General features: G+C 38.7%; 1 protein-coding gene across 1 annotated transcript; it reads left to right on the top strand.

The window, feature by feature from the left end:
* The first annotated feature begins 463 nt into the window (after positions 1–463).
* hspa4a (heat shock protein 4a) lies at positions 464–22,145 on the top strand. Its single transcript, XM_067608492.1, has 19 exons — positions 464–782; positions 3,334–3,391; positions 3,520–3,660; positions 5,797–5,919; positions 6,927–7,026; positions 7,590–7,723; positions 8,203–8,447; positions 9,565–9,641; positions 10,027–10,178; positions 10,596–10,705; positions 12,160–12,293; positions 12,747–12,928; positions 13,842–13,925; positions 18,134–18,289; positions 18,681–18,806; positions 18,994–19,101; positions 19,525–19,644; positions 19,775–19,936; positions 21,107–22,145. The coding sequence occupies exons 1-19, from the start codon at positions 676–678 to the stop codon at positions 21,305–21,307; spliced, it is 2,520 nt and encodes an 839-aa protein (XP_067464593.1). The 5' UTR covers positions 464–675; the 3' UTR covers positions 21,308–22,145.
* Positions 22,146–23,404: the final 1,259 nt, after the last annotated feature.

The following is a 23,404-nucleotide window of genomic DNA, read 5'->3' as shown; positions in this document are numbered from 1 at the left end:
ATCAAATTAAATTATAATTATTATGCGTTTGAAGAAAAACAATGACAGCAAATATCATAGTAAGTATACTGTAAAACTTAAATACTCAGCTGTGTTTTTCTCTCTGTCGTTTTAAAGCTTGTGGTAATTTGCTTATTTGTCTTGTAAAATATGACTTCATACTTTCAACACCCTTTATGCAGCACAGTCTATTTTTGTTTTCCTACCCAGCTTGGATCCAAGGCATCTCTAAACTAATTGATTTCTTTCTTTATGCTATTTGCTTTCACAGTAAATATTATGCCTCAGAAATGTGCTAGAAATTGCCAGGAGTCTGTAAATATGCTCCCCCCTCAAAAAAAAAAAACATACTCGAGTATTGGAGAACAATCTGACTGTAACACGTGGTTATAGAAAGGTCCAGATATAGCTGGAACTATGCAAATCTCGCGATAGCTACTGGTGTGACGGCGAGAAGTCAGTAAGACCACCTTGTTACTGCTGCAGCCTGCCAGCACAGATCAAGAGACACCGGGTGTCAGCAGTGTGGATTATGAGTAGAAGTAGCCCTACTTAACACAGCGCAACGCATCAACTTCACGGGACTTTTACATCATTTTTTAGACTGTAGCTATACGCGTGTTTTATTTTTCTAAGTCTTATTGTACATAACGTGACAGCTACGTATCGCTGAAGATGTCAGTGGTGGGATTTGACTTGGGCTTTCAAAGCTGCTATGTAGCTGTTGCCCGAGCCGGGGGGATTGAGACCGTCGCCAACGAGTATAGCGACAGATGCACACCGTAAGTAACTAAAACACATGTATAATTTAATGGACTTTGGTGGGGCGAGAGTGATTTCGTTTTTCTGTAATGTTAGCTGTTGTTGTCTCACCGGCGTCAGAGGCAAGTTAATGCACGTGAAGCTACCGTTAGCTAAACTAGTTTCCCAACGTGTGGTGTTAATTAATCTGGCTTTCAGAATGAATAAAATCAGTGACGCGTTATTTTAAGTGTTTTCATGGCGAACGTTTAAACCATCTACGATATATCTACAACTTAAACGGACCCCCAGCGAGCCAACTAGCTAGTTAGCTAAGCTCCCAGCCTTTCTTAACGGTACAGTTCTGAAGACGGGCTTTAGTTGCCCGGCGAACACGACCGGGCGGTGCTTTGTCCATTCTAATGTTGTCAATCCCTTGAAGACGAAAGCTCCGACCAACCGGTGTACCCCGTGTGTCAGACCATGCGCCTTGCCGTGCGCTCTACGATGACGACAGCAGCCAATCGCTTGTTGGAATATTCTAGCAATATTTGCAGTAACTTGAGGAGTTAACGGCCTGTCTTAAGGATAATATACTGTTAATATTAACTTTTCTGTTAATTTTTTTTGTTACATTTTTCAAGTATGTCATAATCAGGGTTTTGGTTTGTTTATGTTGGCCCAAATTCTGCTCATTTTGCTCATGCGGCACACTTTGTACCCAGTGGTTGTAGGTGGTATCATCTAATGAAAAATTATCTTAATGAATTTTAAAGGGACTTCTGACATTGTCTGTGTAAGGTGTCCTGTCTGCATGTGCAATAAAGGGTTAAAAATTCAAGAATATGGCTGCTGATAACAATTGAGTACACTGCATGAAACATGAAAATGTATTAAATCAACTCAGCCATAATGAAAGCTTTACGTTAAAAAGTCAGATTTTTTTTTCAGAGTAGTAACTGTAAAAATATTATTATTATTGTTATTATTATTATTATTATTATTATTATTATTATTATTATTATTATTATTAAGACATTAGAAACTGTACTACAATGAACAAAACATAATTTATGCTAAGTGAGAAAATGTTTTAAATTCAAATCAGCATTAAAGCCTCTGAGGTTAAAATAATCTTAAACCCTATGACTGTATAACTTAAAATTATCTAAACTAAGCTAAACAAAATTTATGTTGAGTTTATGAGCCAAAGTATGTCCAGCAAATTAGTTACTCCCGAAACAATCAGTTGATTTAGTGGATTAGTCAATGGACAGAAAGATAATACATTCTAACTCATAAAATTAGACAATCATTTAAATCTTTTTGTGTATAAAAAAAAATACCACACCCTTGCTGGTTACATAAGCAAAATGATAAAGAGTCAGTTGCTTTCTGTTCTTTAAGCCAATCTGAAAGTAAGATTAATTTTTGCTAAGAAATTAGTGTATATGTATATTGTAGTGTGTAGTTAGTTAGTTAGTTAGTTAGTTAGTGTATATTGTATATCTCCTTGGTATTTGTTCTGACTTGTTAACATATTTGGTTAAAATTGTAATTCTCAGAAAGAGGAAATGTAACTAAAAAGAAATTCTGCTGTGATGGCACTTCTACATTAGTGTTCTCCAGTGGGCGTGAAGTTGTGCTACTGTGATTTGATTGGTGTGACATCTGTGTGGGCGGCACTAAAAACGGATTGTTGCTTTATACCATATTTGATTTGAGCACAATTCAATACATCAGTTTGTCTTGGTGTATCTTGTGATAGGAATATTTTTGAAATTTAATGTTAATCAGAAATAACGGTCAATTAAATAATGAGTTAACAAAATAATTTGGAAGTGTTGCTTTAAAACTAGTCCACAATTTTGTTAAATAATAATTCAGTGTGTTGTTGTATTAACTTACTTAAATTTCCTTCCTTTAGGTCATTTTAAATTTCTCTTAGTTTCCTGGAAATTTGTTTTTTTCTGTGTTCTGTCCCTAACGTCACCAAAAATGAGCCAAAAACACATCCTACATCTTACTACTCTGTCCTGGGGTCAAGATATTGACGGACCAGTGTTTGTCAGGCTAATTTCTTCAGACACTTGTTGCGTTGACCCATCTTTGACATCCCCAACAGCACTTGTGTGTTGACAATGACTGCAGCTCTGACATCTGTGTTTGATAGGGATGACGTTGACAGTCATACAAGTGGACTGTCCACACCACAGACAGTGTTTATACAATACCGTGTGAACTGCGAGGGACGAATACTTAACAAGCCTGCATATGGGCATAATCCGGGTTTCATATCACTGTTTAATAAGGAATGCTGTGATCTGTTTGGGTGAAAGATTTCACTTTTACATTTGCTACTGTTTGTAAGCAAATATCTCAGGAAAGCTGAACCCCGTTTTACACAATTTTTTTTTACGGTTATCAAAACAAACTGCTGATGTTGCTACTGCCAACATGGAAAATGGTCTGTCTAGTTTAATGTGGGTTGGGCTATGAAATGTCATGTATGTCACATCATGTAGGCATGACACCATGTAATAACTTGCATATCAGCTTTTTGCTTAACATTTTGTGTTTTTTGTATTCCAGGTCATTTGTATCATTTGGCCCAAGAAATCGATCTATAGGAGCTGCTGCAAAGAGCCAGGTGAACTCCGCTCAATCACCCTGCCACTTACCTCATAGTTCCTTGTAATTAAATGCAAAAGATGTAGAGGTTAGCACCCAGTATTGTAACTTAATTTTCTTTTCTGTTGCCTCCTTCATCATGTCCAGGTGGTGACCAACTGTAAGAACACTGTACAGGGCTTCAAGCGGTTCCATGGCAGGGCCTTCTCAGACCCCTACATCCAGTCAGCAAAGTCTAAACTGGTGTACGACCTGGCACAGATGCCCTCTGGATCCACCGGCATTAAAGTAAGATGAAGAATATTACGGTGCCTATGCTTTAAAGAGATTATATAGATAACCGTAAACTGTGAGAGAGAAAGAAGCACTCATATGAAACATTTTCAGCTCAGTGCCTATCCAGAATGTTAAAATAAAGCTTAAGTGTTCACACTGAATTAGAGCTGCCCTGGTATTGATTTTTTTTTCTTACCCCACAAATTGGCTAAGCCATTCAAACCGTTGTAACCACCATAAAAAGTAAGGAATTTAAACCTCAGATGTTATAAAATAATTGGTTCCTAAATACTGTATTGGCCCGAATATAAAGCGACCCTGAGTATAAGACGCCACCTTTTCAAACACCTGTTTTTGGAAAAATACTTCTTGAATATAACTTACATCATAGTAGAGTCACATACTCACACACTCTCCTGTCAGGCTCTTGTAAGTGGTCAAAAATTATTTTCTCCAGCAGTTAGCATTTACACGACTGCCTGTTTGTCTTTTTGAGCTCCTTCTCATCTGTGATGGTGGTATTTGGCAGCTTGACATATTCGGTTTCTGCAGTAGAAGCATCAGAAGACGCTTCGGACTTGTTTTCACTCGTCATTAATTTATTATCCTCCGTGGCAGAAAAACACATCACACAAGCCTTCAGAAAGTCCTGCAGGTTAAACTGGACTAACAAAACACTTTTAGGGCCGACTGACTAACACACTCACTATAAACACACTTTAAGACACTCGCTAGCCTAGCAACATTAATGTTACAAACAACCCATATTGCAACACTCCGTGTAGGAGTCGGTTTTCAACCGCCGCTTTAGCCATTCAAAAAGATCTGATGTTGTGAACACGTAATTGACTAGACCCTGAATATAAGACGACCCCATCAGACGCATTTCCTGTTTTATATTCAGATCAATACAGCAAACTTTTTGAATGCATTTATAGTATGTAGTACTATAAATGCAGTAGTACTGCCGCATTGTAGTAGTCCATACTTTATAGCCTCTATAGTCTAAATGTCTACCTTTATTCCAGTGTTGTCATTAAGAGGCCGACTTTGCAGCAGGAATATTGGTCGGCATTCAGCAAGCACGTCATTATTTATGTCAAGCCTGAGAGAATAACTAATGTCCATCACTTGAGACGCTCACTCAGCGGTGAAGCGGTGATCAGCTTGACTCAGCGGTGGGCGTGACATGATTGTATTACCATGGTTATGTGGTAACTGCGGCAACGCTACGCTGAATATCTTATACTTAACTAATCAGAAACGAAAAGGGACAGCCATAACATATTTAATAGAGGAGGACCATGGAAAAGACTACAGCTCATTCCTGACTGTAAGTGCATCACATGCGTCTCTTTCCTCTGAATTATAGATCTTTTTAATTTATCTGCTGCTTCTACACAGTCCACTCCGCTTTTATCCTTAAGCTTTCTTTAAAAACTTGGCATTTTGTCTTTGTATAACATTATTCTGAAAAAATATAATGGTACTACAGCTGAATACCTAAATATAGGTGTTAAATAACTTCTGGTGCCATCAGATTGCAAGTTTAAGACCAAAAAACATACCCAAAGTTCTTGCGAGTACTCAAATGACAATACCTGGCTTGCACATTGCAATTGTGTCCCTGTGGTGATAATCATCGTAAATCCTCAGGACAAATGAGAGCAGAAGAGATGACAATTAAAAGAAGAGTGCATCGCCCTGTTGTTGCCCACAAAATCTCTCTTTTCAGGTTTTTGGGTTACATGCTGTATTTAGGATGGTAATGACATTTGAAATGGACTTTGCCTTAAGTTACATGAAGTCAGTTTCCATCCTTCATATTCTTGTACTTGCGTCACCTGACTGCATAATTATATGTTGATCAGTGATGATGTTTTGTTGATGTTCACAGATTGTTTACAGTTAACAAGTGCAGGCATTTTTTTTTCAGTTCTTCAGCAATGAAAGCTGTGGGGGCCTGTTTTATAACAGTCAGTCAGTTTAAGTGCCTTCAATGAAAGGCATTTTAATAGGCTTTTCTTATTTATAAGTGTCGTAATTCACAGCTTGTTACATGCATATTATTACACATTCCTAACGCTGCAAGCTATGATAACCACGTTCCTCAAGAGTAGTCGTTTTCTGAATTTCCCCTAACTCTAGGTGATGTACATGGAAGAGGAGAAAGTGTTCAGCATCGAGCAGGTCACTGGCATGCTGCTGACCAAACTGAAGGAGACTGCTGAAAGTGCACTGAAGAAACCGGTCGCAGATTGTGTCATCTCGGTAAGCGTTTCTGCAGACAACCTGACAACGGTTTCACAGGTTCAGCAAGGTGTCTGAAAATCTATCAAACATCTTAATTAGATCCGTCAGTGCATTACCTGTCTTGTGAAAATCTGTCTGCTTGTCCGGGTCCAAGTGGATGTTTTTGGGGCAACAGATCTTATCTAATTGCCTTTAAATAAGAATGTGTTAATATACTTGTTGGATCCTTGCATACATCTTATTTAAAGACGTGACATTGCACTGACAAGGCTTCAAAAGAACTGAGTTAAATGGAGGGAGCATTACATTTACACCCTTCTATTTTGAGTGGCAGCTATTCATGTCATCCTCTTGCATTTTCAAACAGTTAGAGTAAAAAAAAAAAAGCACGCCAAGTGAAAGCTGCTTCCAAGGTGTATAAATGTATTACCACCTGTTCGTATGACATTTTGAGCTCTGAGCACTTCACCAGATGTCTTGTCTCAAAGCTTTATTTCCTCTCATGCACCTTGTTGGTGAAGAGTGGGATGTGTGTGTTTCTTGCTGTTCCTTCAGTACATGAATTCAATGATTGCATCTGTTATGTAATGTTACAGATCTCCGACAGATAGGCTGTTACTTACACCGGGCCTAAATCTACAGTTTACATCAGCCCTGGAGATGGCTAACATGTTATTATTACTCTAGCCAATTGCTAAATTTAGCGCTCGAGCTTTTCCACAAGGAGATATTTTGTTTTGGAACTGTGAGTTACTAACATGGTAACGTTATCCAGGCATCTTATGAGGCAGGCGATTGATGGATCATTAGCATTCAAAGGGACAAACACATGGATGTTTTGGCTTTTTGGACATCTTTGTCATTATCAGTGTCTTACAGTCACACCATGCGTATAAATGTTTTTATTATTGGTGGTTCCAGTCGAATCCCTCACTTTAAAGCTGTCAACGTTAGTATATTTGTCTTCACTCTTTGAGACTCATTAGTGTTTTGTGTGAACATTGCATTGATTTTTCCCCTCCCAGGTCCCCAGCTATTTCACTGATGCAGAGAGGAGGTCTGTCATGGACGCAGCTCAGATTGCAGGCCTCAACTGTCTACGATTAATGAATGAGACCACTGCAGGTACATGGAAACACAGTACACTCTATGCAGGACAAGAAGTATCATGAATCATTTTAACCAGTAATCCCTTATTGCTCTTTTTGGCCACACTAGACAATTATAACACTGTGCCATGACATAACATATACTGTAGATGCTATTTTGTGTGAGATATGTTGCCTTTATCTCCTGGAGCAGTCGCCTCAGAAATGAAAAGATTTTGAGTTGTTTTCTTCTAGTTTAATATAAGAAAAATTCAGCCTATAATTTATTGCTGAGTAAATGTTTGAGCTACAGCTACAGACCATGTAAACATGTCACAGTGGTGTTATGGAATATTTTCATATACATGCTGAAATTCAGATTTATGTTTTAGTTTGTAACTTCCCCATCTGTCATAAACTAGGCCTATATTTTATTTATTGTATTCCCACTGTGGTAGTGACACTTTTCTGTCTTTCAGACATACACTAATTTAGCATACTACAGTTGAAACACAGCGTGCTGACTTGTACACTGATACAGTGTACTCTCAGCATATACCAAGCACAAACTAACATTAAGACTACACCTGTTTGTTGCAGTGACTCTGGCATATGGCATCTACAAACAGGACCTGCCAGCTCCAGAGGAGAAGCCCAGGATAGTGGTTTTTGTGGACCTGGGCCACTCCGGTTACCAGGTGTCAGTTTGTGCCTTCAACAAGGGGAAGCTCAAGGTGAGTAATGAATAATTTGTGCTCATTTTGGAAAAGGCCAGAAAGGTTTTATGGCAGGGATGATGATACAGAATAGGTTCTTGTAAGTAACAGTTTTTTTCTCGCGTGGGCATAGACAAACAGAATGGTGAACAATGCAACTAACAATGTTGTTTAATGATTTATTTATGGTAATTCTGCTGAAGTGTAAAGAAGGAAGCAACCTATGAGAAACACTCACTCTGTGTTCACCTGTAGTCAATTTATTCAAGTAATAAAACATTTTAAATACCTTCACCTGATTAAATTTTATACTTTGATGCCTAATGTAGCTGTTGAAGACTGTTTAATTGAAACATACGATATGTATTAAATAGATGAGTAAAAATGTTGTGCATTTGTTATCCATTGTCCGTCCTATACGTTCAGATGTGCAGTGATATAAAGTACTTTTCTGATAATTTGCCACCACTTCAAATATTTACCCCTTCCACAATCAGATCCTGGCTTCAGCGTTTGATTCAGAGCTCGGTGGGAAGGACTTTGACGACATCCTGGTCAACCACTTCTGTGAGGAGTTTGGGAAGAAATACAAGCTGGACGTCAAGTCCAAGCCGCGGGCACTGGTGAGGCTCTACCAAGAGTGCGAGAAGCTCAAAAAGCTGATGAGCGCTAACTCCTCCGACCTGCCTCTCAACATCGAGTGCTTCATGAACGACATTGATGTTACCGGCAAACTCAACAGGTGAGATCAGTGTTTCCCCCTAAGTTGACGGCTTTGGGGTGGTGGGGATTGGGGCCATGGTGCTAACCCGATTTATTACAATAATATACACGAAGTTTGGACCTGATCAAACAAACAGTTAAAGTAGTCATATTTTACAAGTCTTCCCATATTTTATTTTATTTCCCAGTGATCCACACAGAATCATTTTTTTACAAATGAGGTCAAGCTAGCTTCTTGCATCCTTGCCACTGTCACCAGATTCAGGTTGGGTATGTTAGAAGCAGATATTTTGACCTGAATTTCACGTTTGGGGTTGATGTCTGTCCATCTCTTGGACAGATTACCTTAATAATCACAAAAACTAACATTCTGATTAATAGTGGAAGGGTCGTGGGTGTTGAAATAATACATCATTACTGAGGAAAATATTAATTACATTCCCTGAAATGTGAACATAGCAGAGCTGCGGTCCGCTGCTTTGTCAGGGGAATACTAATAAATATACAGATACTAATAACAGTTATTTCTACAATTATACAAGAGAGATTGCTGGAGAAATTGGTGCACTCAGCGTCCTACTATTTTTCCAGACCACATGGGTTATCAGGAGCAGAAACGGTGACCGCAGCATACATAGTAGGCTACATAAATATAAAACTGTATTGCAAAGGCACAGTTCACCGTGGAAACGTTAACAATTACTTAAAGCAGCATCTCTAATCTTTTAAAGTAAATCATTAAAGAACACTCATACATCAACAGGGGTGGATTTACTGATTGGGGGGCCCCGGGCAAACTCTGTCTTGCTTTACAAAATAAAGAAACAACATTTTGATCTTTGGATGGTTCATATTCACTTTCGTTAAAATTGGTTTTTGGGACGGTGGTGAAAAAAGTTAGTCTGGAGCCCTGTCTGCTCCGCTTACAGTCTTTTCTTTTTTTTTCTTTGGACTAAGCTAAAAATGATAAAGAACACTGCTATAGTTGGGCACAAATAATTATTCAAAATCAAGTAGAATCACCCAGCATCTATCAAACTGTCTCACACCATAGCGTCTCTGCATATGTGCTTTTTTTTTCCTGACTGTGTGTGTGAGAGTCTGTCTATTAATAATGAATGACGATGTGTCCCCAGAGGTCAGTTTGAGGAGATGTGTGCGGGGCTGCTGGCCAAAGTGGAGGGTCCCCTGCGCAGCGTCATGGAACAAGCTAGTGAGTACATGTGACTGTAATAGCAGCTGGACTATCCCCATCAGCACGTGTTCACAAACATGCACGCGCACACACACACATACACACACACAGACAAGGTTCAGTCATTTGCTTTGCTGAAACAGCCCCTTCCCTCAGGACACTAGCAGCATGCCTGCTTCTGCCTCGCTTTAATCCTTCCTGGCTTCCTGTCTATCTATCTCTGCTTGCTCTTTCTCTTTCATTCAGAGTAGTCATATGTCAAAGAATTAACAAAAAAAATGACAAATTGAACATGTTGCTATGCTATCAACAATGTTTTTGATCACAGAGTAGTGAAGCTTTAACTCTATAAACTTAACGAGCCTGTTTTGTATCATCCTTGTCTCCTGCTTCCTGTATCCAGAGCTGAAAAAAGAAGATATCTATGCAGTGGAGATCGTTGGCGGGGCGTCCAGAATCCCCGCCGTTAAGGAGCGAATTGGCAAAGTCTTTGGCAAAGAGCTGAGCACCACTCTGAACGCAGACGAAGCCGTGGCCAGAGGCTGTGCTCTGCAGGTACATTTCACCTGTCATGGTCATGATTTTGGTCCTAATACTGACTCACACAGCAGTCTCACTCTCTGGCAGGGTGGAGATAAGAGAGTGGGGGAAAGATGAAACACATGCACCATACATAGCTTTAGTGACACTTATTTGTTGTTTATGCAGGATTTGTGTTAAAAACCTTTCAAATGTGTTTTAATTTTAGCTACATTTGTGTAGTGTTGAAACAAATAATTAAGAAATTGACATAAAACTGATTCCATTTATATATAGCAATTAAAAATACAAATCCTGTTTTCTTTGTATCAATGAAATACTCATATTACCTATTTTTTATATATATATATATATATATATATATATAAAAATTTAGTGTGTGTGTGTTACTTCTTGGTAACATGTTTTGTATTTGTCTCCTCTTCTCCTCAGTGTGCTATCTTATCGCCGGCATTCAAAGTCCGAGAGTTCTCCATCACAGATGTTGTCCCTTACTCCATCTCCCTAAAATGGAATTCTGCAGCAGCAGAGGAGGGACTGAGGTAAGATCTCTGTCAGGAGACAGAGGAAATATAGTTAGGACCTTAATGTTTAGATCTCAATAGGAAATAGGAAACATGATTTTTTTTTCCCCCTCACACCTGTTAATTTGAACGTCAGGCTTTAAAATGTTCTGCAAAGCTAGTACCATGTCCATAGATATGGATATCGATTGACCTTTTTTTTTTTTTTTTTTTTTTTTTTACATTCCCAGTAGCATGGGGTTTAATCTTCTACTTAGCAAGAGTTATCATTAAAGGCCTTTATATAGTATTACAATGTCTCGATTGCAATTACCATATAAGATTAATGTGTTATGTTTTGTCTGATATACTGTAGTTCTCATTGATTGTCTCATAACCAAGACAACTCTCAACATTAAAGTATGAGTCATTGAAAAACCTCTGTGAAACCTGCAGTGAGTCAATGTTAGAAGTTTGACATTTACCTGGACCTCACCTGCCCCAATATGTATGTGTATGTGTACTATGCAAACAGCTCTGCAAAATATTTGCCTAAATTGTGTTTAGTCTATAAACTGTTACCACATTGCAGTTTGGTGTATTATATAAAACAGAAGGCTATATTCAGTCCTTTTGTTTTCATTTTCACCATTTGCACTCTTAAGCCCCTTTCACATATGCAATCTATCCCTGAAATGTTCAAGAACATTTCCTGCATGGAGTCATGCATGAATGGGAACAGGGATCGACATTCAGGAAAATCTTTACTGTCAGTTTCCCACTTCAAGACCCAGTAATATTTCTGAGAAAATGCCAGTACGGCTGTGTTGTGAATGAAAGCAGTAACAGTAATATTGTAGTGACAAGCATGTAAAGGGTTACGTCCACCTGACAAAAGACACTTTCATGTGGAGACTTGTTGTGTGGGTAACGTACTGCGAGTTGGGCAGTGCTTGGTTTTGGTTTGTCTGTTTTCAACATGGCGGCCATGTCACAAACTTTCTCATATTACGACCAAGATTAACATATGTTTCTGGAAACATTTGAGATGCGAAATAGGCAATGCAGTGACAGAATCTTGATTCATATTTGATCAGCGCTGCCTAGTTTGACAGTTTGATCTGAATTTCGTGAGTTTCGTCCTCTTCTTCTGTTAAGTTTTATGGCAGTCGGCATCCATAAGTCTTGCATTACCGCCATCTGCTGGACTGTCCCTTGCCCATCTATTCCTGCATCGCCATGTTATGTGTGAAAAGGCGCAAGTCGGAAATGTAGCTGCATGTGTAAATAGTGAAAATCACTAGCAGTGCCTAAAAATGTTATCCCAGTAATTTACTGGGAGCTTTGTGTGAAAGAGGCCGGTGATGGTATCATCTGCGTCAGGCTTTGCAAGACCTGTGAGCCAGCCCACCCCATGCAGTCCACCCTGATTTCAGTTGAAGGACCCTGTCTTCTAGATATCTCTTTGACCTCTTCCTGCTGTGTTTTTACAGTGATTGTGAGGTTTTCCCAAAGAACCATGCAGCTCCCTTCTCCAAAGTGTTGACCTTCTACCGGAAAGAGCCCTTCTCCCTTGAAGCTTATTACAACAACCCCAAGGAGCTGCCCTACCCCAGCGCCTCTATAGGTACTGCAAGTTCAACTTTTTGTAAGAGATAAGTGGACAAAAAAGTATGGAAAAGTCCCATTTCTTTGTTTTGGTAAAGAAAAAGCTACATCTTAATGAAGTCATTGTAAATAGTTAGAACTGAAATTGTTTTTGGAATCTTTTATTTATTAATTTAATCTGCACTTCAAAGTCCAAAGTCTGCTGGTTGATGTTTAACTCCCACTCCATGCTAGATTTGTTGTTTTGCTGTTAGAATGATGCCTACCTTTAAGTATGTATGCACTATTCAGCTTCTAGTCACAAGATATATGCAGATGATTGGAAAAACAAGAAATATATTGTTCCTGTGATTCAGCATAGCCACCTGAATGTATTTAGTATTTAAATATGTCATATTGTACGCACCCTCACTGATATAATTGTAGATATTCTCACTTATTCTAACCTTTCGCCCTTTCCCTCACCTTATAGGCCAGTTCCTGGTCCAGAATGTGACTCCTCAGGCATCTGGGGAGAGTGCAAAGGTCAAGGTCAAAGTTCGGGTCAATGTTCACGGTGTGTTCAGTGTATCCAGCGCCTCGCTAGTAGAGGTCGTGAAAACAGCTGAGGGAGAGGAGCCAATGGAGACAGACCAGGCAGTGAAAGAAGAGGAGGTGTGTACTGTGTGTATTTGCACTGATGTAAGAGGCTCATGACATAGTGTGAGGGTGTGTGTGTGTGTGTGTGTGTGTGTGTGTGTGTGTGTGTGTGTGTGTGTGTGTGTGTGTGTGTGTGTGTGTTAGTGAAAAAGAGACAAGAGGTTCTGGCTTGCTGTATGCTGTTTGATTTGTGTTTCTCCTTTTAGAGATCACTTTCACACAGTACGCCTGTCTGGCCACACCTTGGCCTTTATTAGCCAGTCATGTCATCACTTTGGCATTTAGATGTCTTGCCTTAACAGGCTAATCGCAGTTTCAAGGGGTTGCATTTGTTTCTCTCTAATGCCTTTAAGTCATTTGGCATTTTATTTTGGGTTGTTCGTCACCATGTGCGCTGCAGAGCCACAGCATTTGTGTTCATAAAGCCTTTTTCCTCCAAGATTGAATGTGACTCTAAAAGCAGCTGAGGATAAACTCAGAGTTGACTCAAAAATGGCCTGAGGTAGGGATGGACAGTGTCATGAACATTTGGGCTAACACTATCAAACACAATAACTCTGTAATAACAAATACTAGCTTTTAGAGGTTTTAAAAGCATCTTTGAGACTGAGTCACAGACGTGTTGATTCAGTTGGAGTTTGGAGTTTGTGGTGTGATAAAGGCAGCAACCAGCCTCTTCTGAATGGAGGGTAAAGAGCGTCATATCTTGAACAAGGCTCAAACAGAAATGGACAACCAAAACGATTTGCACAAACCTGTTTAATCTGGTGACAACTTCTTAAAAATCGTAAAAATGTTTGGTATTTCTCGGTGATGTTGACTCTGAACCCAGGGTTTGGATAAAAACAGCCACAAAACGGCATGTTACCTTTTAATATCATTTATATGTGTGTGTATCTATGTCTTGTGTTTTGTTGACGTGTGTCAGAACAAAATGCAGGTGGATCAGGAGGATCAGAAACCCCAGGCTGGAGACAACGGAGACAAGAAATCAGAGACCGAGGAGATGGAGGTAACCTTGTGCTGGGCGATAAGGCAATAACTATAATTATCTTCATATAACTTTCTCATGACTTTTTCAGTAACATACAGTATAAAGCAGAATTTGCTTTCTATAAGCGCTGGACAAATTCCTGTCAACTCACCTCCAGTGTAAACAAATAAACACCACAAAGTAGAGGGGGGTATCCTCTCCCTTTCTTGCTTGTTGCTGCCCATGTGTTGGTGTTTGTCCACCAGAAGCTCTCCCATAAACTGACTTTTAGTCAGTTTTAAGCCACTCTTTTACGATACATTTTTTAGATCTTGGTCGTTTTTAACAATATCTTTTAACTGGATAAAGGAGCACATGCTCAAGAAGTCACGCCTCTACTTATCTCACCATCTGGCTGCGAGAGCCGCGTCTGTCTTTGCAAGAAGATCACTGAGTTGGAGCAAAGAATTTCCATGCTCTACAAAATCCAGGAGGCTGAGAGGCACTTGGACACTATCATCTTCGGCCCTGCGTAAACCACCCTGCCATCGGTGCTGAGGAACTGGCTGCCACTGCTCCCTATCCTCCTGACGCTGCTTCTTCTCCGGCTGCAGCTTCTACTCCGCCCGCTGCTTCTGTTCCTCCTCCGGTCACTGGTCCTGAGGATCCCTGGCTCCAGCTCAGGAATAAACCCAAAGCACCGGTCAGCTCTACTCCATCACATCCAGAGCCACATCACTAGACCTGGGTTGTGGTCGGCAACTGCAAAAACAAGGGGAGATCATATTCCCGCAACCATGACATCTAGCTAGTGAATCAATATGACATCCTCAATATACATGAAATTCCTCCACTTGCTGGGAACCCGTGGCCTCTTCCACCTCCCATGATAAAACCCTGGTTTGCGTGGAGCTGTCATCCGCTCCCACAGCTTCCATCAGCTGGTGTTCACTCACCCATCAATGCTTATTACTGGTGACTCGATAGTCAGAAATGTGAGAGTCAATAGAGCTCATACTCTCTTTTTTTCCTGGTGCTACAGTACAAGACATTGATGACGAAGTCCCAGACATAATAAAATCCTACCCTGAGGTCGACAAGATCGTCATACATGTCAGTACAAATGACATTTAAAAACAGCAGTACCAACTGTTAAAACAAGACTTTGCCAATATCTGAACTATCAAATCTGTTCCAAATAACAAACAAAACCTGGGCGCTAGCTAGACATTCTCGGGACCCCTCCCATTGGCATTTCTTCAGACAGCTAAGAAATAAATGCACCTCCTCAATGAGAAAAGCTAAATTTAATTATTACTTAACCACTTAACTACCATCTCCAGCTCTTGGTCAAATCCATTTAAATTCTGGAAAGTAATAAACTCCACTAAAAACAACAATGTTTCCTCTCTGCCCACTCATGTCAATTCCAGACATTTTATACTGACAGAGGAAAAAGAAATATGTACAACTTTTTGAAAACAAGTGTATGGGATCGGCCAATTCTGCAAATGTATACATTAATGATGATGGTTCTGGAGGGGTGCTTCTTACTAACGATGATAATTCTGTACATACAGTAACACTGTGCCCCTCAGTTTGCCCTCCTTCCTCTTTCTCCTAGTATAAATACTGAAGCTCTTCTAGCCATTAACTCAAAGAAAGCAACTGTCAAGGACAACTTCGACCCTTTTCTTCTAAAGCACTCTGCCTCCATATTCTCAGATTATATAACATGTGTTTTTAACTTAACTATTCTAACTGGCACAATTCCTAAAGTATGGAAGTCGGCTCATGTTTGCCCAAGGGACTATTTCAAAACTGTCTTGTCTGTCTAAAACCCTCAAATCATTAGTAAACAATCAACTTAAGTCAAGTTCTCAGCTAGATATTATGTATTAACCTCCCACCAACCCGGCATCAGAACAGATCATGGCACCATCTCTGCTACTTCCCTAATTTTTAACGATATTGCATCAGCTGCAGACAATAGGAAGCACTGTGCCGCTGATTAAATAAAGGTTCATATACTGTATATGATTGTAAGTTCAGCATAGACGACATCCCTAACAATAAGTACCAGTTTAACAAAACTTAATGATATTGTAGACAGTGTTAATAGACAGTGTCATTGTAGACAAAATCAGGGTACACTGCATAAATAGTTATATTGCTTAAACCAGAGCGTCAGTTTAACAAGTTTTGATTTATTTTTTAAATTTATTTTTGAGAAACCGAGGACAATCAGAGCTCTGCCATTGAAGAGGCAATAAAATGTAATAGCTATTATATTTAAATATAATATATATAAATAGAATGAAATGAATATTAACATTGCCATCAACCCTTGAAAGTTTAGTAAGTTGTCAGTGAAAAACACAACTTTTCACAAAGTTTGTCAGGTATAGGACAGAAAATAATACACTTGGCTGATAACCTCCACACAGCTTCTATTCAGCAAATTTAGTTACAGCAAACTCTGTTTATATTGATAATTAGGACCAAAAATGTCGTTTCGTTTTATTTATTTATTTATTTATTTTTAACTTCTACCAATATATGTCTTTTATAAAACCTCATTACACATTATTGGTCAAGTTTTTTTATTTTAAGAAAAATAATATATTTAACAGAAAAGGTTTTATTGTAGCGTTCACCAGTTAGTGCTCTATGTACCGACTGGTGTATGCTAAAATAAAACAATTTGTTGCATTGTGATAAATATTGCTATGGCATGATATGGAAATTGTTCTGATATAAAGATGACTATCAGCTGTATCGCCCAGCACTAAGGTACCCGACGCATCAAGAATATCAACTTTTTTCAGTAAAATAATGTTTCACACTGCAGGGTTGGCATTTGGTGAAGGTTATTGTTTTACGTTTTTAACCACACACATTACAGAAGACATTTACTGTATTTAAACATACTGTATCTGAATTTGAAACGTCATTTGGTCTTCTGGTATGGTAACTCATTCGCTTTTATTCAAAGACATAATTCAGTAAATTCAAGGATAGTTTGTAACAAAAAAAAAGAAAGAAAAAAAAAACCATTGTAACTAATCATTTTTACGCGCATAAGCTTAAAGACAAGTAAATGTAAAATAATTTCCCATGTATTGAAGAAGCATACTAAAATGTATTTGGTGTTGGCACCCAAAAACAAACATAAAAACCACAAACCACTGGGAACAACGCAAGAAAAAGAAAAACAATGCAGAAATGATTTGTTTAGACTAGAGGTGGAGTCGATTGCTTTACAGATTCCAATGACGCCACTAACCAGCGGAAATTACTAAATCTGACTGAAGGTCATTCAAGGCTTTATTCAAACTGTATGTGTTTAGCACCATTTGATATAAAAACAGTTCAGAGTGTTTTCAATATGAATATAAAAGATAAATATGTGCATATGCTGTACACACAGAAATATTCATTCATACATGTACATACATATCTATATGGACAATAATACTAAGCTCAGTGTAAAATCCTTTAAGAAAATGCTTTTTAAAAAAAAGAAAACATAGAATATGGAGCAGTAAAACGGCTCCATTCTCTGGGCACATAGAGGAGATTGGCGTCTTGTGACCAGCGAGATCTTCTGGGTTTGTTGTTGAGAGTTTGAGAGCATGTCTGATAAGAGCTGTGGAGCCAGACCATTAAGTGCTTTGTCGTCCATTAAGAGGATCTTTAATTGTATTCTGAGAGCAACAAGTAGCCAACAGAGGTTTTATATTTCTCTGGTCTAATTTGTTTGGGGTTTTTTTTTTTTTTCTTTTTGTCCTCATTAGAATTTGTTCAGCTTCGTTCTAAATAGCTTTGCAATCTGTGAGTTGTTTTAGTTGGCAGACCCATAAACTGGGAATTGCAGTTGTCCAGCCTGCTGAAGGCAAACATGGATTTGTTTTTTCTGAGTTAGACTCTGAAAGAAAGCCTCTTATTTAGGAGATATTTCTTAAATGGTAAAAGGATATGATTCCAAAAACTAAGATCACCATCCATAACAACTCCTGCTTTTGATTTGTTCCCTTTATGTTGTAAAGGCATAGTTTTGAGAATAACACAATTATTCAGCTTGACTGAGATGTATCCTCAGATTCACCACTGTTCCACTTAACATAAAACACATGTCAAACATTTGATACGGTGTGTCATAGTTATAAGTTTTTTTTTTTTATTGTCCTATTTAATGCAGCTGTATTTGCACAGACTAAAATGATGTCCATTCCCCCTTATTCCAGACAACGACAGAGGACGCCAAGCAGGAGAAGAAGAACGATCAGCCCCCTCAGGCGAAGAAGCCCAAAGTTAAAACGAAGACAGTGGAGCTGCCCATAGAGAACAATTTGCACTGGCAGCTGTCCAGTGACGTACTAAATATGTTCGTGGAGAATGAGGTAATGCTCTAAAAATCACCAGGAATGTCTAGCATGCACACACAGTATTTGTTCAAGCAATGTGTTAGTGAGACTTAGGGATTTCATTTGCTGTTTTTATTTCAAACAAAAAAGAATTACTGTCTGTTACTTTATTTTTTATGGTTGTAATAATATCTGCGCTTTACCTGATGACATAATAATGACATAATACTCTAAAACCACTCGGAGTTACAACCTGCTGGATCGTATTCAGTGTATTCGTATTCATTTCAGTGGGCTGTATTTTTTCTTTATCCATCATTTTACTTGTGAACTTTCCTACTCATAATCTTCTCAATCTTACATTTAGATACCCCAACGTGATTGGAACATTTCACCAAGGTTTCAATTCTTCTTATTATTCTTCCAGGGGAAAATGATCATGCAGGACAAGCTGGAGAAGGAGAGGAACGACGCAAAGAACAACGTTGAAGAGTACGTGTACGAGATGAGGGACAAACTGCATGGCGCCCTGGAGAAGTTTGTGAATGAAGCCGTGAGTAATAGATTCCACTTGAGCCCTAGCAAGTTACCACATGTTAACAGACACTAATCTTCTCAGTAGAAATAAGAAATGTTATGATTTACTTTAAACCTTAAATGTAAGTATACTTCATATGTTGACATGTCCTCTGAATATGTATACAAATTATGGACTTTAATCTTATTTTTTGTACATGTAGGATCGTGATGCGTTTTCATTAAAACTGGAGGACACAGAGAACTGGCTGTATGAAGATGGAGAGGACCAACAGAAACAAGTTTACATTGACAAACTAGCTGAACTGAAGGTAACTGTGTGCAGTGTGAGATCGGACACTTGTTCTTAAGGGAAATAGGGATATTCACATACAAAAGGGGACTTAGAGATTTCAAGAAGACATGACACGGTTTGCTTTACAGTTTTGTGGCTTGCGTTCAGGCGGCAGTGATGGTACCAAGGTTGCAGGCACTTATTAAATATTTGAAAATGTATAAAAGTTTTGTACATGGAGTTTTGTACAAAAAATGCTGGTCAAGATGACTGATGTGCAATATCTCCTGTATTCCGTATTTATACTCTCAAAGAAAGCTTGTGTTCATTGTTCAATATTTAAAAAAGGAAAATAACATTATCCTCTTTCAGAAGTAAATTGGTCGAGTCTTGTGTCTTCAATTTTTTGGCTTTGTGGATCACTTACTGACTAAACCTCATGTTGTCCCTTTTTCTACAGAAATTTGGTCAGCCGATTCTCGAGAGATACATGGAAGCTGAGGAGAGGCCAAGAGCATTTGAGGAGCTTGGCAGACAAATTCAGATGTACATGAAGATCATCGAAGCTTACAAGGCAAAGGTACAGTGAGCAAGTTAGTTAGATTTTATCAGGGAACATTGCTTTAAATATTTTTTTAAGAAAAGCTAATGTGGAATTAGGTGAGATTATTGATGAACAAACAGGTGTTATTATTTGCTTCTCCCGACAGGATGAGCTGTACGATCACCTCGATGAGCTGGAGGTGACTCGAGTGGACAAACAGGTGAACGATGCCATGGTCTGGCTGAACACTAAGATGAACCAGCAGAACAATCAGGACCTCACTCTGGAACCAGTGGTCAAAGTTAGAGAGATCCAGGCTAAGACTAAGGTACTGAGGTTGCAGTAAAGGCGCACAAACACACACACACACACAACCTTTAAAGTCCTGAAAGATGTGAAAATGTTCAGGTAGCTTGCTACCAGGGGTTTATTTATAACGTCTACTCACAAAGGCAGCCTAAAAACCTCACTTTAGTCATTGCGGTTTGGCCTCAGTAGGCGTTTTCTTAGGTTTATGGGTGTCGTCGGTGGATGTAGGCCAAGATCACGTCTGAGGCAATTAGATCAGCTTTTAAACCTGTCAGAGCTGCAAACCTAATATGGTGCTCAGCTCATTCAAAACACGTCACTACTTGTTGTAGTTAACATATAATTAACACCAAAACCACTCCTTTGCAGTGATTAGTCTGGATTCTTGTAGGATAATACACGGTGAAATTAAAAAGGAGTGGAGGAATGATGAGAAGCACCTACTTGTTCAGGAGTAAAGGGATTACAAGATTGTTTGGACAAACGCATGCAACTTGTGAGCACTCTGCACCACAGGATGTGCAGTAATTGAGTTAATGTATGACTATGATTCTTTCTAATGTGTTTTACAGAACAGCAGAAAATACAGCTAATGGTAGAAACCAATATCTCAGTGGTGTGCTCAGAGTTTGACCGCTGGACTGTTTGTGTTTATTCTCCCCAAACCGCCAATGTACAAACTGTACTTTAGCTGTAAGCTGGCTCACTACGGACGAATCAACCGTCTCTTGTGGACTTTATCTGTGTGTTTGTGTTCAGCTCAGCTTCTGAATGAACTCAAAACTCACCAGAGACTCTGGTTCTTTCTATTATTTCCTTCCAGTCCTTCTCTCCCCTTCTCTCTTGTCTCTGTACGTTTATGAAGCACATCCACAAATCCCAGGGATACATGCAAATTTTTCTCTCAAGTTGAAACATTTTCAACTTGCGTCAATTCACGCTGTCCCTGGCGAATTTGTTTCTACTACTCACATCTTCCTATTGACCTATATACAATCGCGTCACCTCTGTCTGAACTCACAGTAAGGCCTACAAGTTTGTAGTAGTGGCAAAGAAGTCTTCACAGTGTAAATCGGTTGTAGAAATTCATGTAATTTCAGTAAAAATCTCTTAAACTCTGTTCAAGTGAGCAAAACATGGTCCTATTTTTCTCTTCCTCTAACCAGTGTCTTCTTTTTTTCTTATTCAGGAACTTTATTCAGCCTGCAACCCTGTGGTGTCCAAACCAAAGCCCAAGGTGGAGCCTCCCAAGGAGGAGAAGACTGAGAACGGCCCAGTCAATGGGCAGGAGGGTACAGAGAAACAGCCATCCAACCCAGACAAAACCACATCTGCAGGCACGGAAAAGGAAACAGCGGAGAACAAGCTCCCTGAAATGGACATTGACTAACTGTTGCAGCTGTCACTCCATGAGTTTCACCTCTGTTTGTCCCGCTACTCGCCCCCCCCAATTCTGTCGTTCTTCTGAGATTGTTATTGATACAGTAGCCTCTGTCTTGAAGACACAGACAGCAGCATCCCTAATCAATACTATTACATACATCAGTCAGCCTTCAGCGGCATGTAATTTCTCATTTTCTTTGATGAATACAAAGATATTGCATAATATTATTGGATGGACTACTTTATGACATAAAAGTTGTGAGTGTGGGATGGAATCTGCTTTCTCCGTGTTGCTTTGATGGCCATTATGTTAAAGATTGTTTTATTCAGCATCTCCTGAGCACATTTAAGATAAGAATGTATGTCAGATTTGAGGAATTGTAAGCAAAGGGGTCCAGCAGAAGAAGACTAGTAATTCACACGAGATTCATGAAAATGTAAAAATATTGCAGTATGTCTGGATAAAGTATAGATACAGTGGCACTTGTAAGCAAACATGAATTGTTCCGAGTTGTACATGACAAATAGTGCATTTTTTTCAATACAAAATAATTTTAACTGCTGGATTATGATGTTTTCAGTTTAAAAGGAAAGACGGTGTTTTTTTTGTTGAGTTTACTTGTACTGTATGTTGAAACTAGATACTACAAATTACTGTCATGCAGTATTTTCATCGTTTGGCTTTTCTCATTCAAAAGCAGTGGTCCGTTGGTTGTTCTCTGGTAGCCTTGTATTGTTTTTTTTCTACTTAACAGTGAATGCTGGTCCAACGAATCACCTTCCGGGTGCTGCTATTGTTGCCAGGTCACCAAAAAAAAGCAAAAATAAATCTTGACAAAAAAGCATGTGGTGTGAGAAATGTTTTTTTTGACAAGAAGTACTCATTCATTGTTTTTAGTGAGTTTGATTTTACCGTTGGCCATGAACACCCCACAACAACCTGTAACCTTGTGAACCGTTGTGTTGATATTTACTTAGGTGAAGTCCAGCCCTGTGAGACCTGTTAGTGACAGCATAGATATTTACAACTGTAAAATAGTTTCCATTTTGTGCTACCACAGTTGGTTAAGTTGACCAGGAGGACATTTCATTGAAATTTTGACGCACCATCATGGAGTTCAAAGATTAGTTGACATATCAATCAATGGACAGAAAAGTATTTGGAAACAATTCTGATGATCATTAAGTCATATTTCAAGAAAAAAAAAAAGCCCAAAATTGACTGGTTCAAGCATGACTGATATGAATATTTGCAATTTCATTTAGCGAATTAAATGACAAATTATCAAAATATTCCTCAATGGCTGCCCTACTTCATTAACAAGATGTGTAAAAGACATTTCTATTATACCTATTAATAACATAATGAGAGCAACTTGGACTTATTAATTTTGTAAAATGATTATCAAGTCAAATGAAAATTGTTATTTTACAAGCAAAATGGTCAATCAGTTTCACTTATAATGTAAACAAAATAGAAAATAAGTATGCAGACACAAAATATATATTTCAAATAAATACATACAATGTGTTGCTTGGACCATTGATGTTTGAATGAAGGATACTGGAATCACTTTGTGAATAATCTGACATGGAAAAAGGTCTTTTACCAAATCGGTATCCGATAACTAACAAAACTGGAATGTGCATTTCCTGAGGAAAATGCCTGTGATTGCTGCTGGCTGATTAGACTGCCAGCTGCTACTGCCAGCTGCTGCTGCCAGCTGCAAGTTGCTGCCCCAGCAGCAATTTTTTAAATGTTGTAGCGCCACCTAATGGAGAAATTGTATCAAATGCTATAGACTTGTTCAGCATCCCTGTCTGTTCTGCATTGCCAAATTTGGTTGCAATTTAATGATGCATTGAGAGATATGAGTTTATGTATATTAGACCACAACTATAAAGATTTGATAACCAATTACAGAAAAACTGTAGAAAATATCCAAAAACAAATAGATAAGCTTTGTTCAGGGTTATTCAAATATAGTATATAGTGTGGTGAAGATAAAATAGGATGAAATATGCACAATAAGATTGTATGATTGCTGCAATCACACAATCAAGTTTCTTTCAAAGGTATTCATAGATTTTACCCAGCTAAGAT

Source organism: Thunnus thynnus, chromosome 13, assembly GCF_963924715.1.
Source record: "Thunnus thynnus chromosome 13, fThuThy2.1, whole genome shotgun sequence".
In the NCBI taxonomy this organism is placed as follows: Eukaryota; Metazoa; Chordata; class Actinopteri; order Scombriformes; family Scombridae; genus Thunnus; species Thunnus thynnus.
Note: the sequence above shows the minus strand (reverse complement) of the source record. Positions and strands in the feature narration are given on the sequence as shown.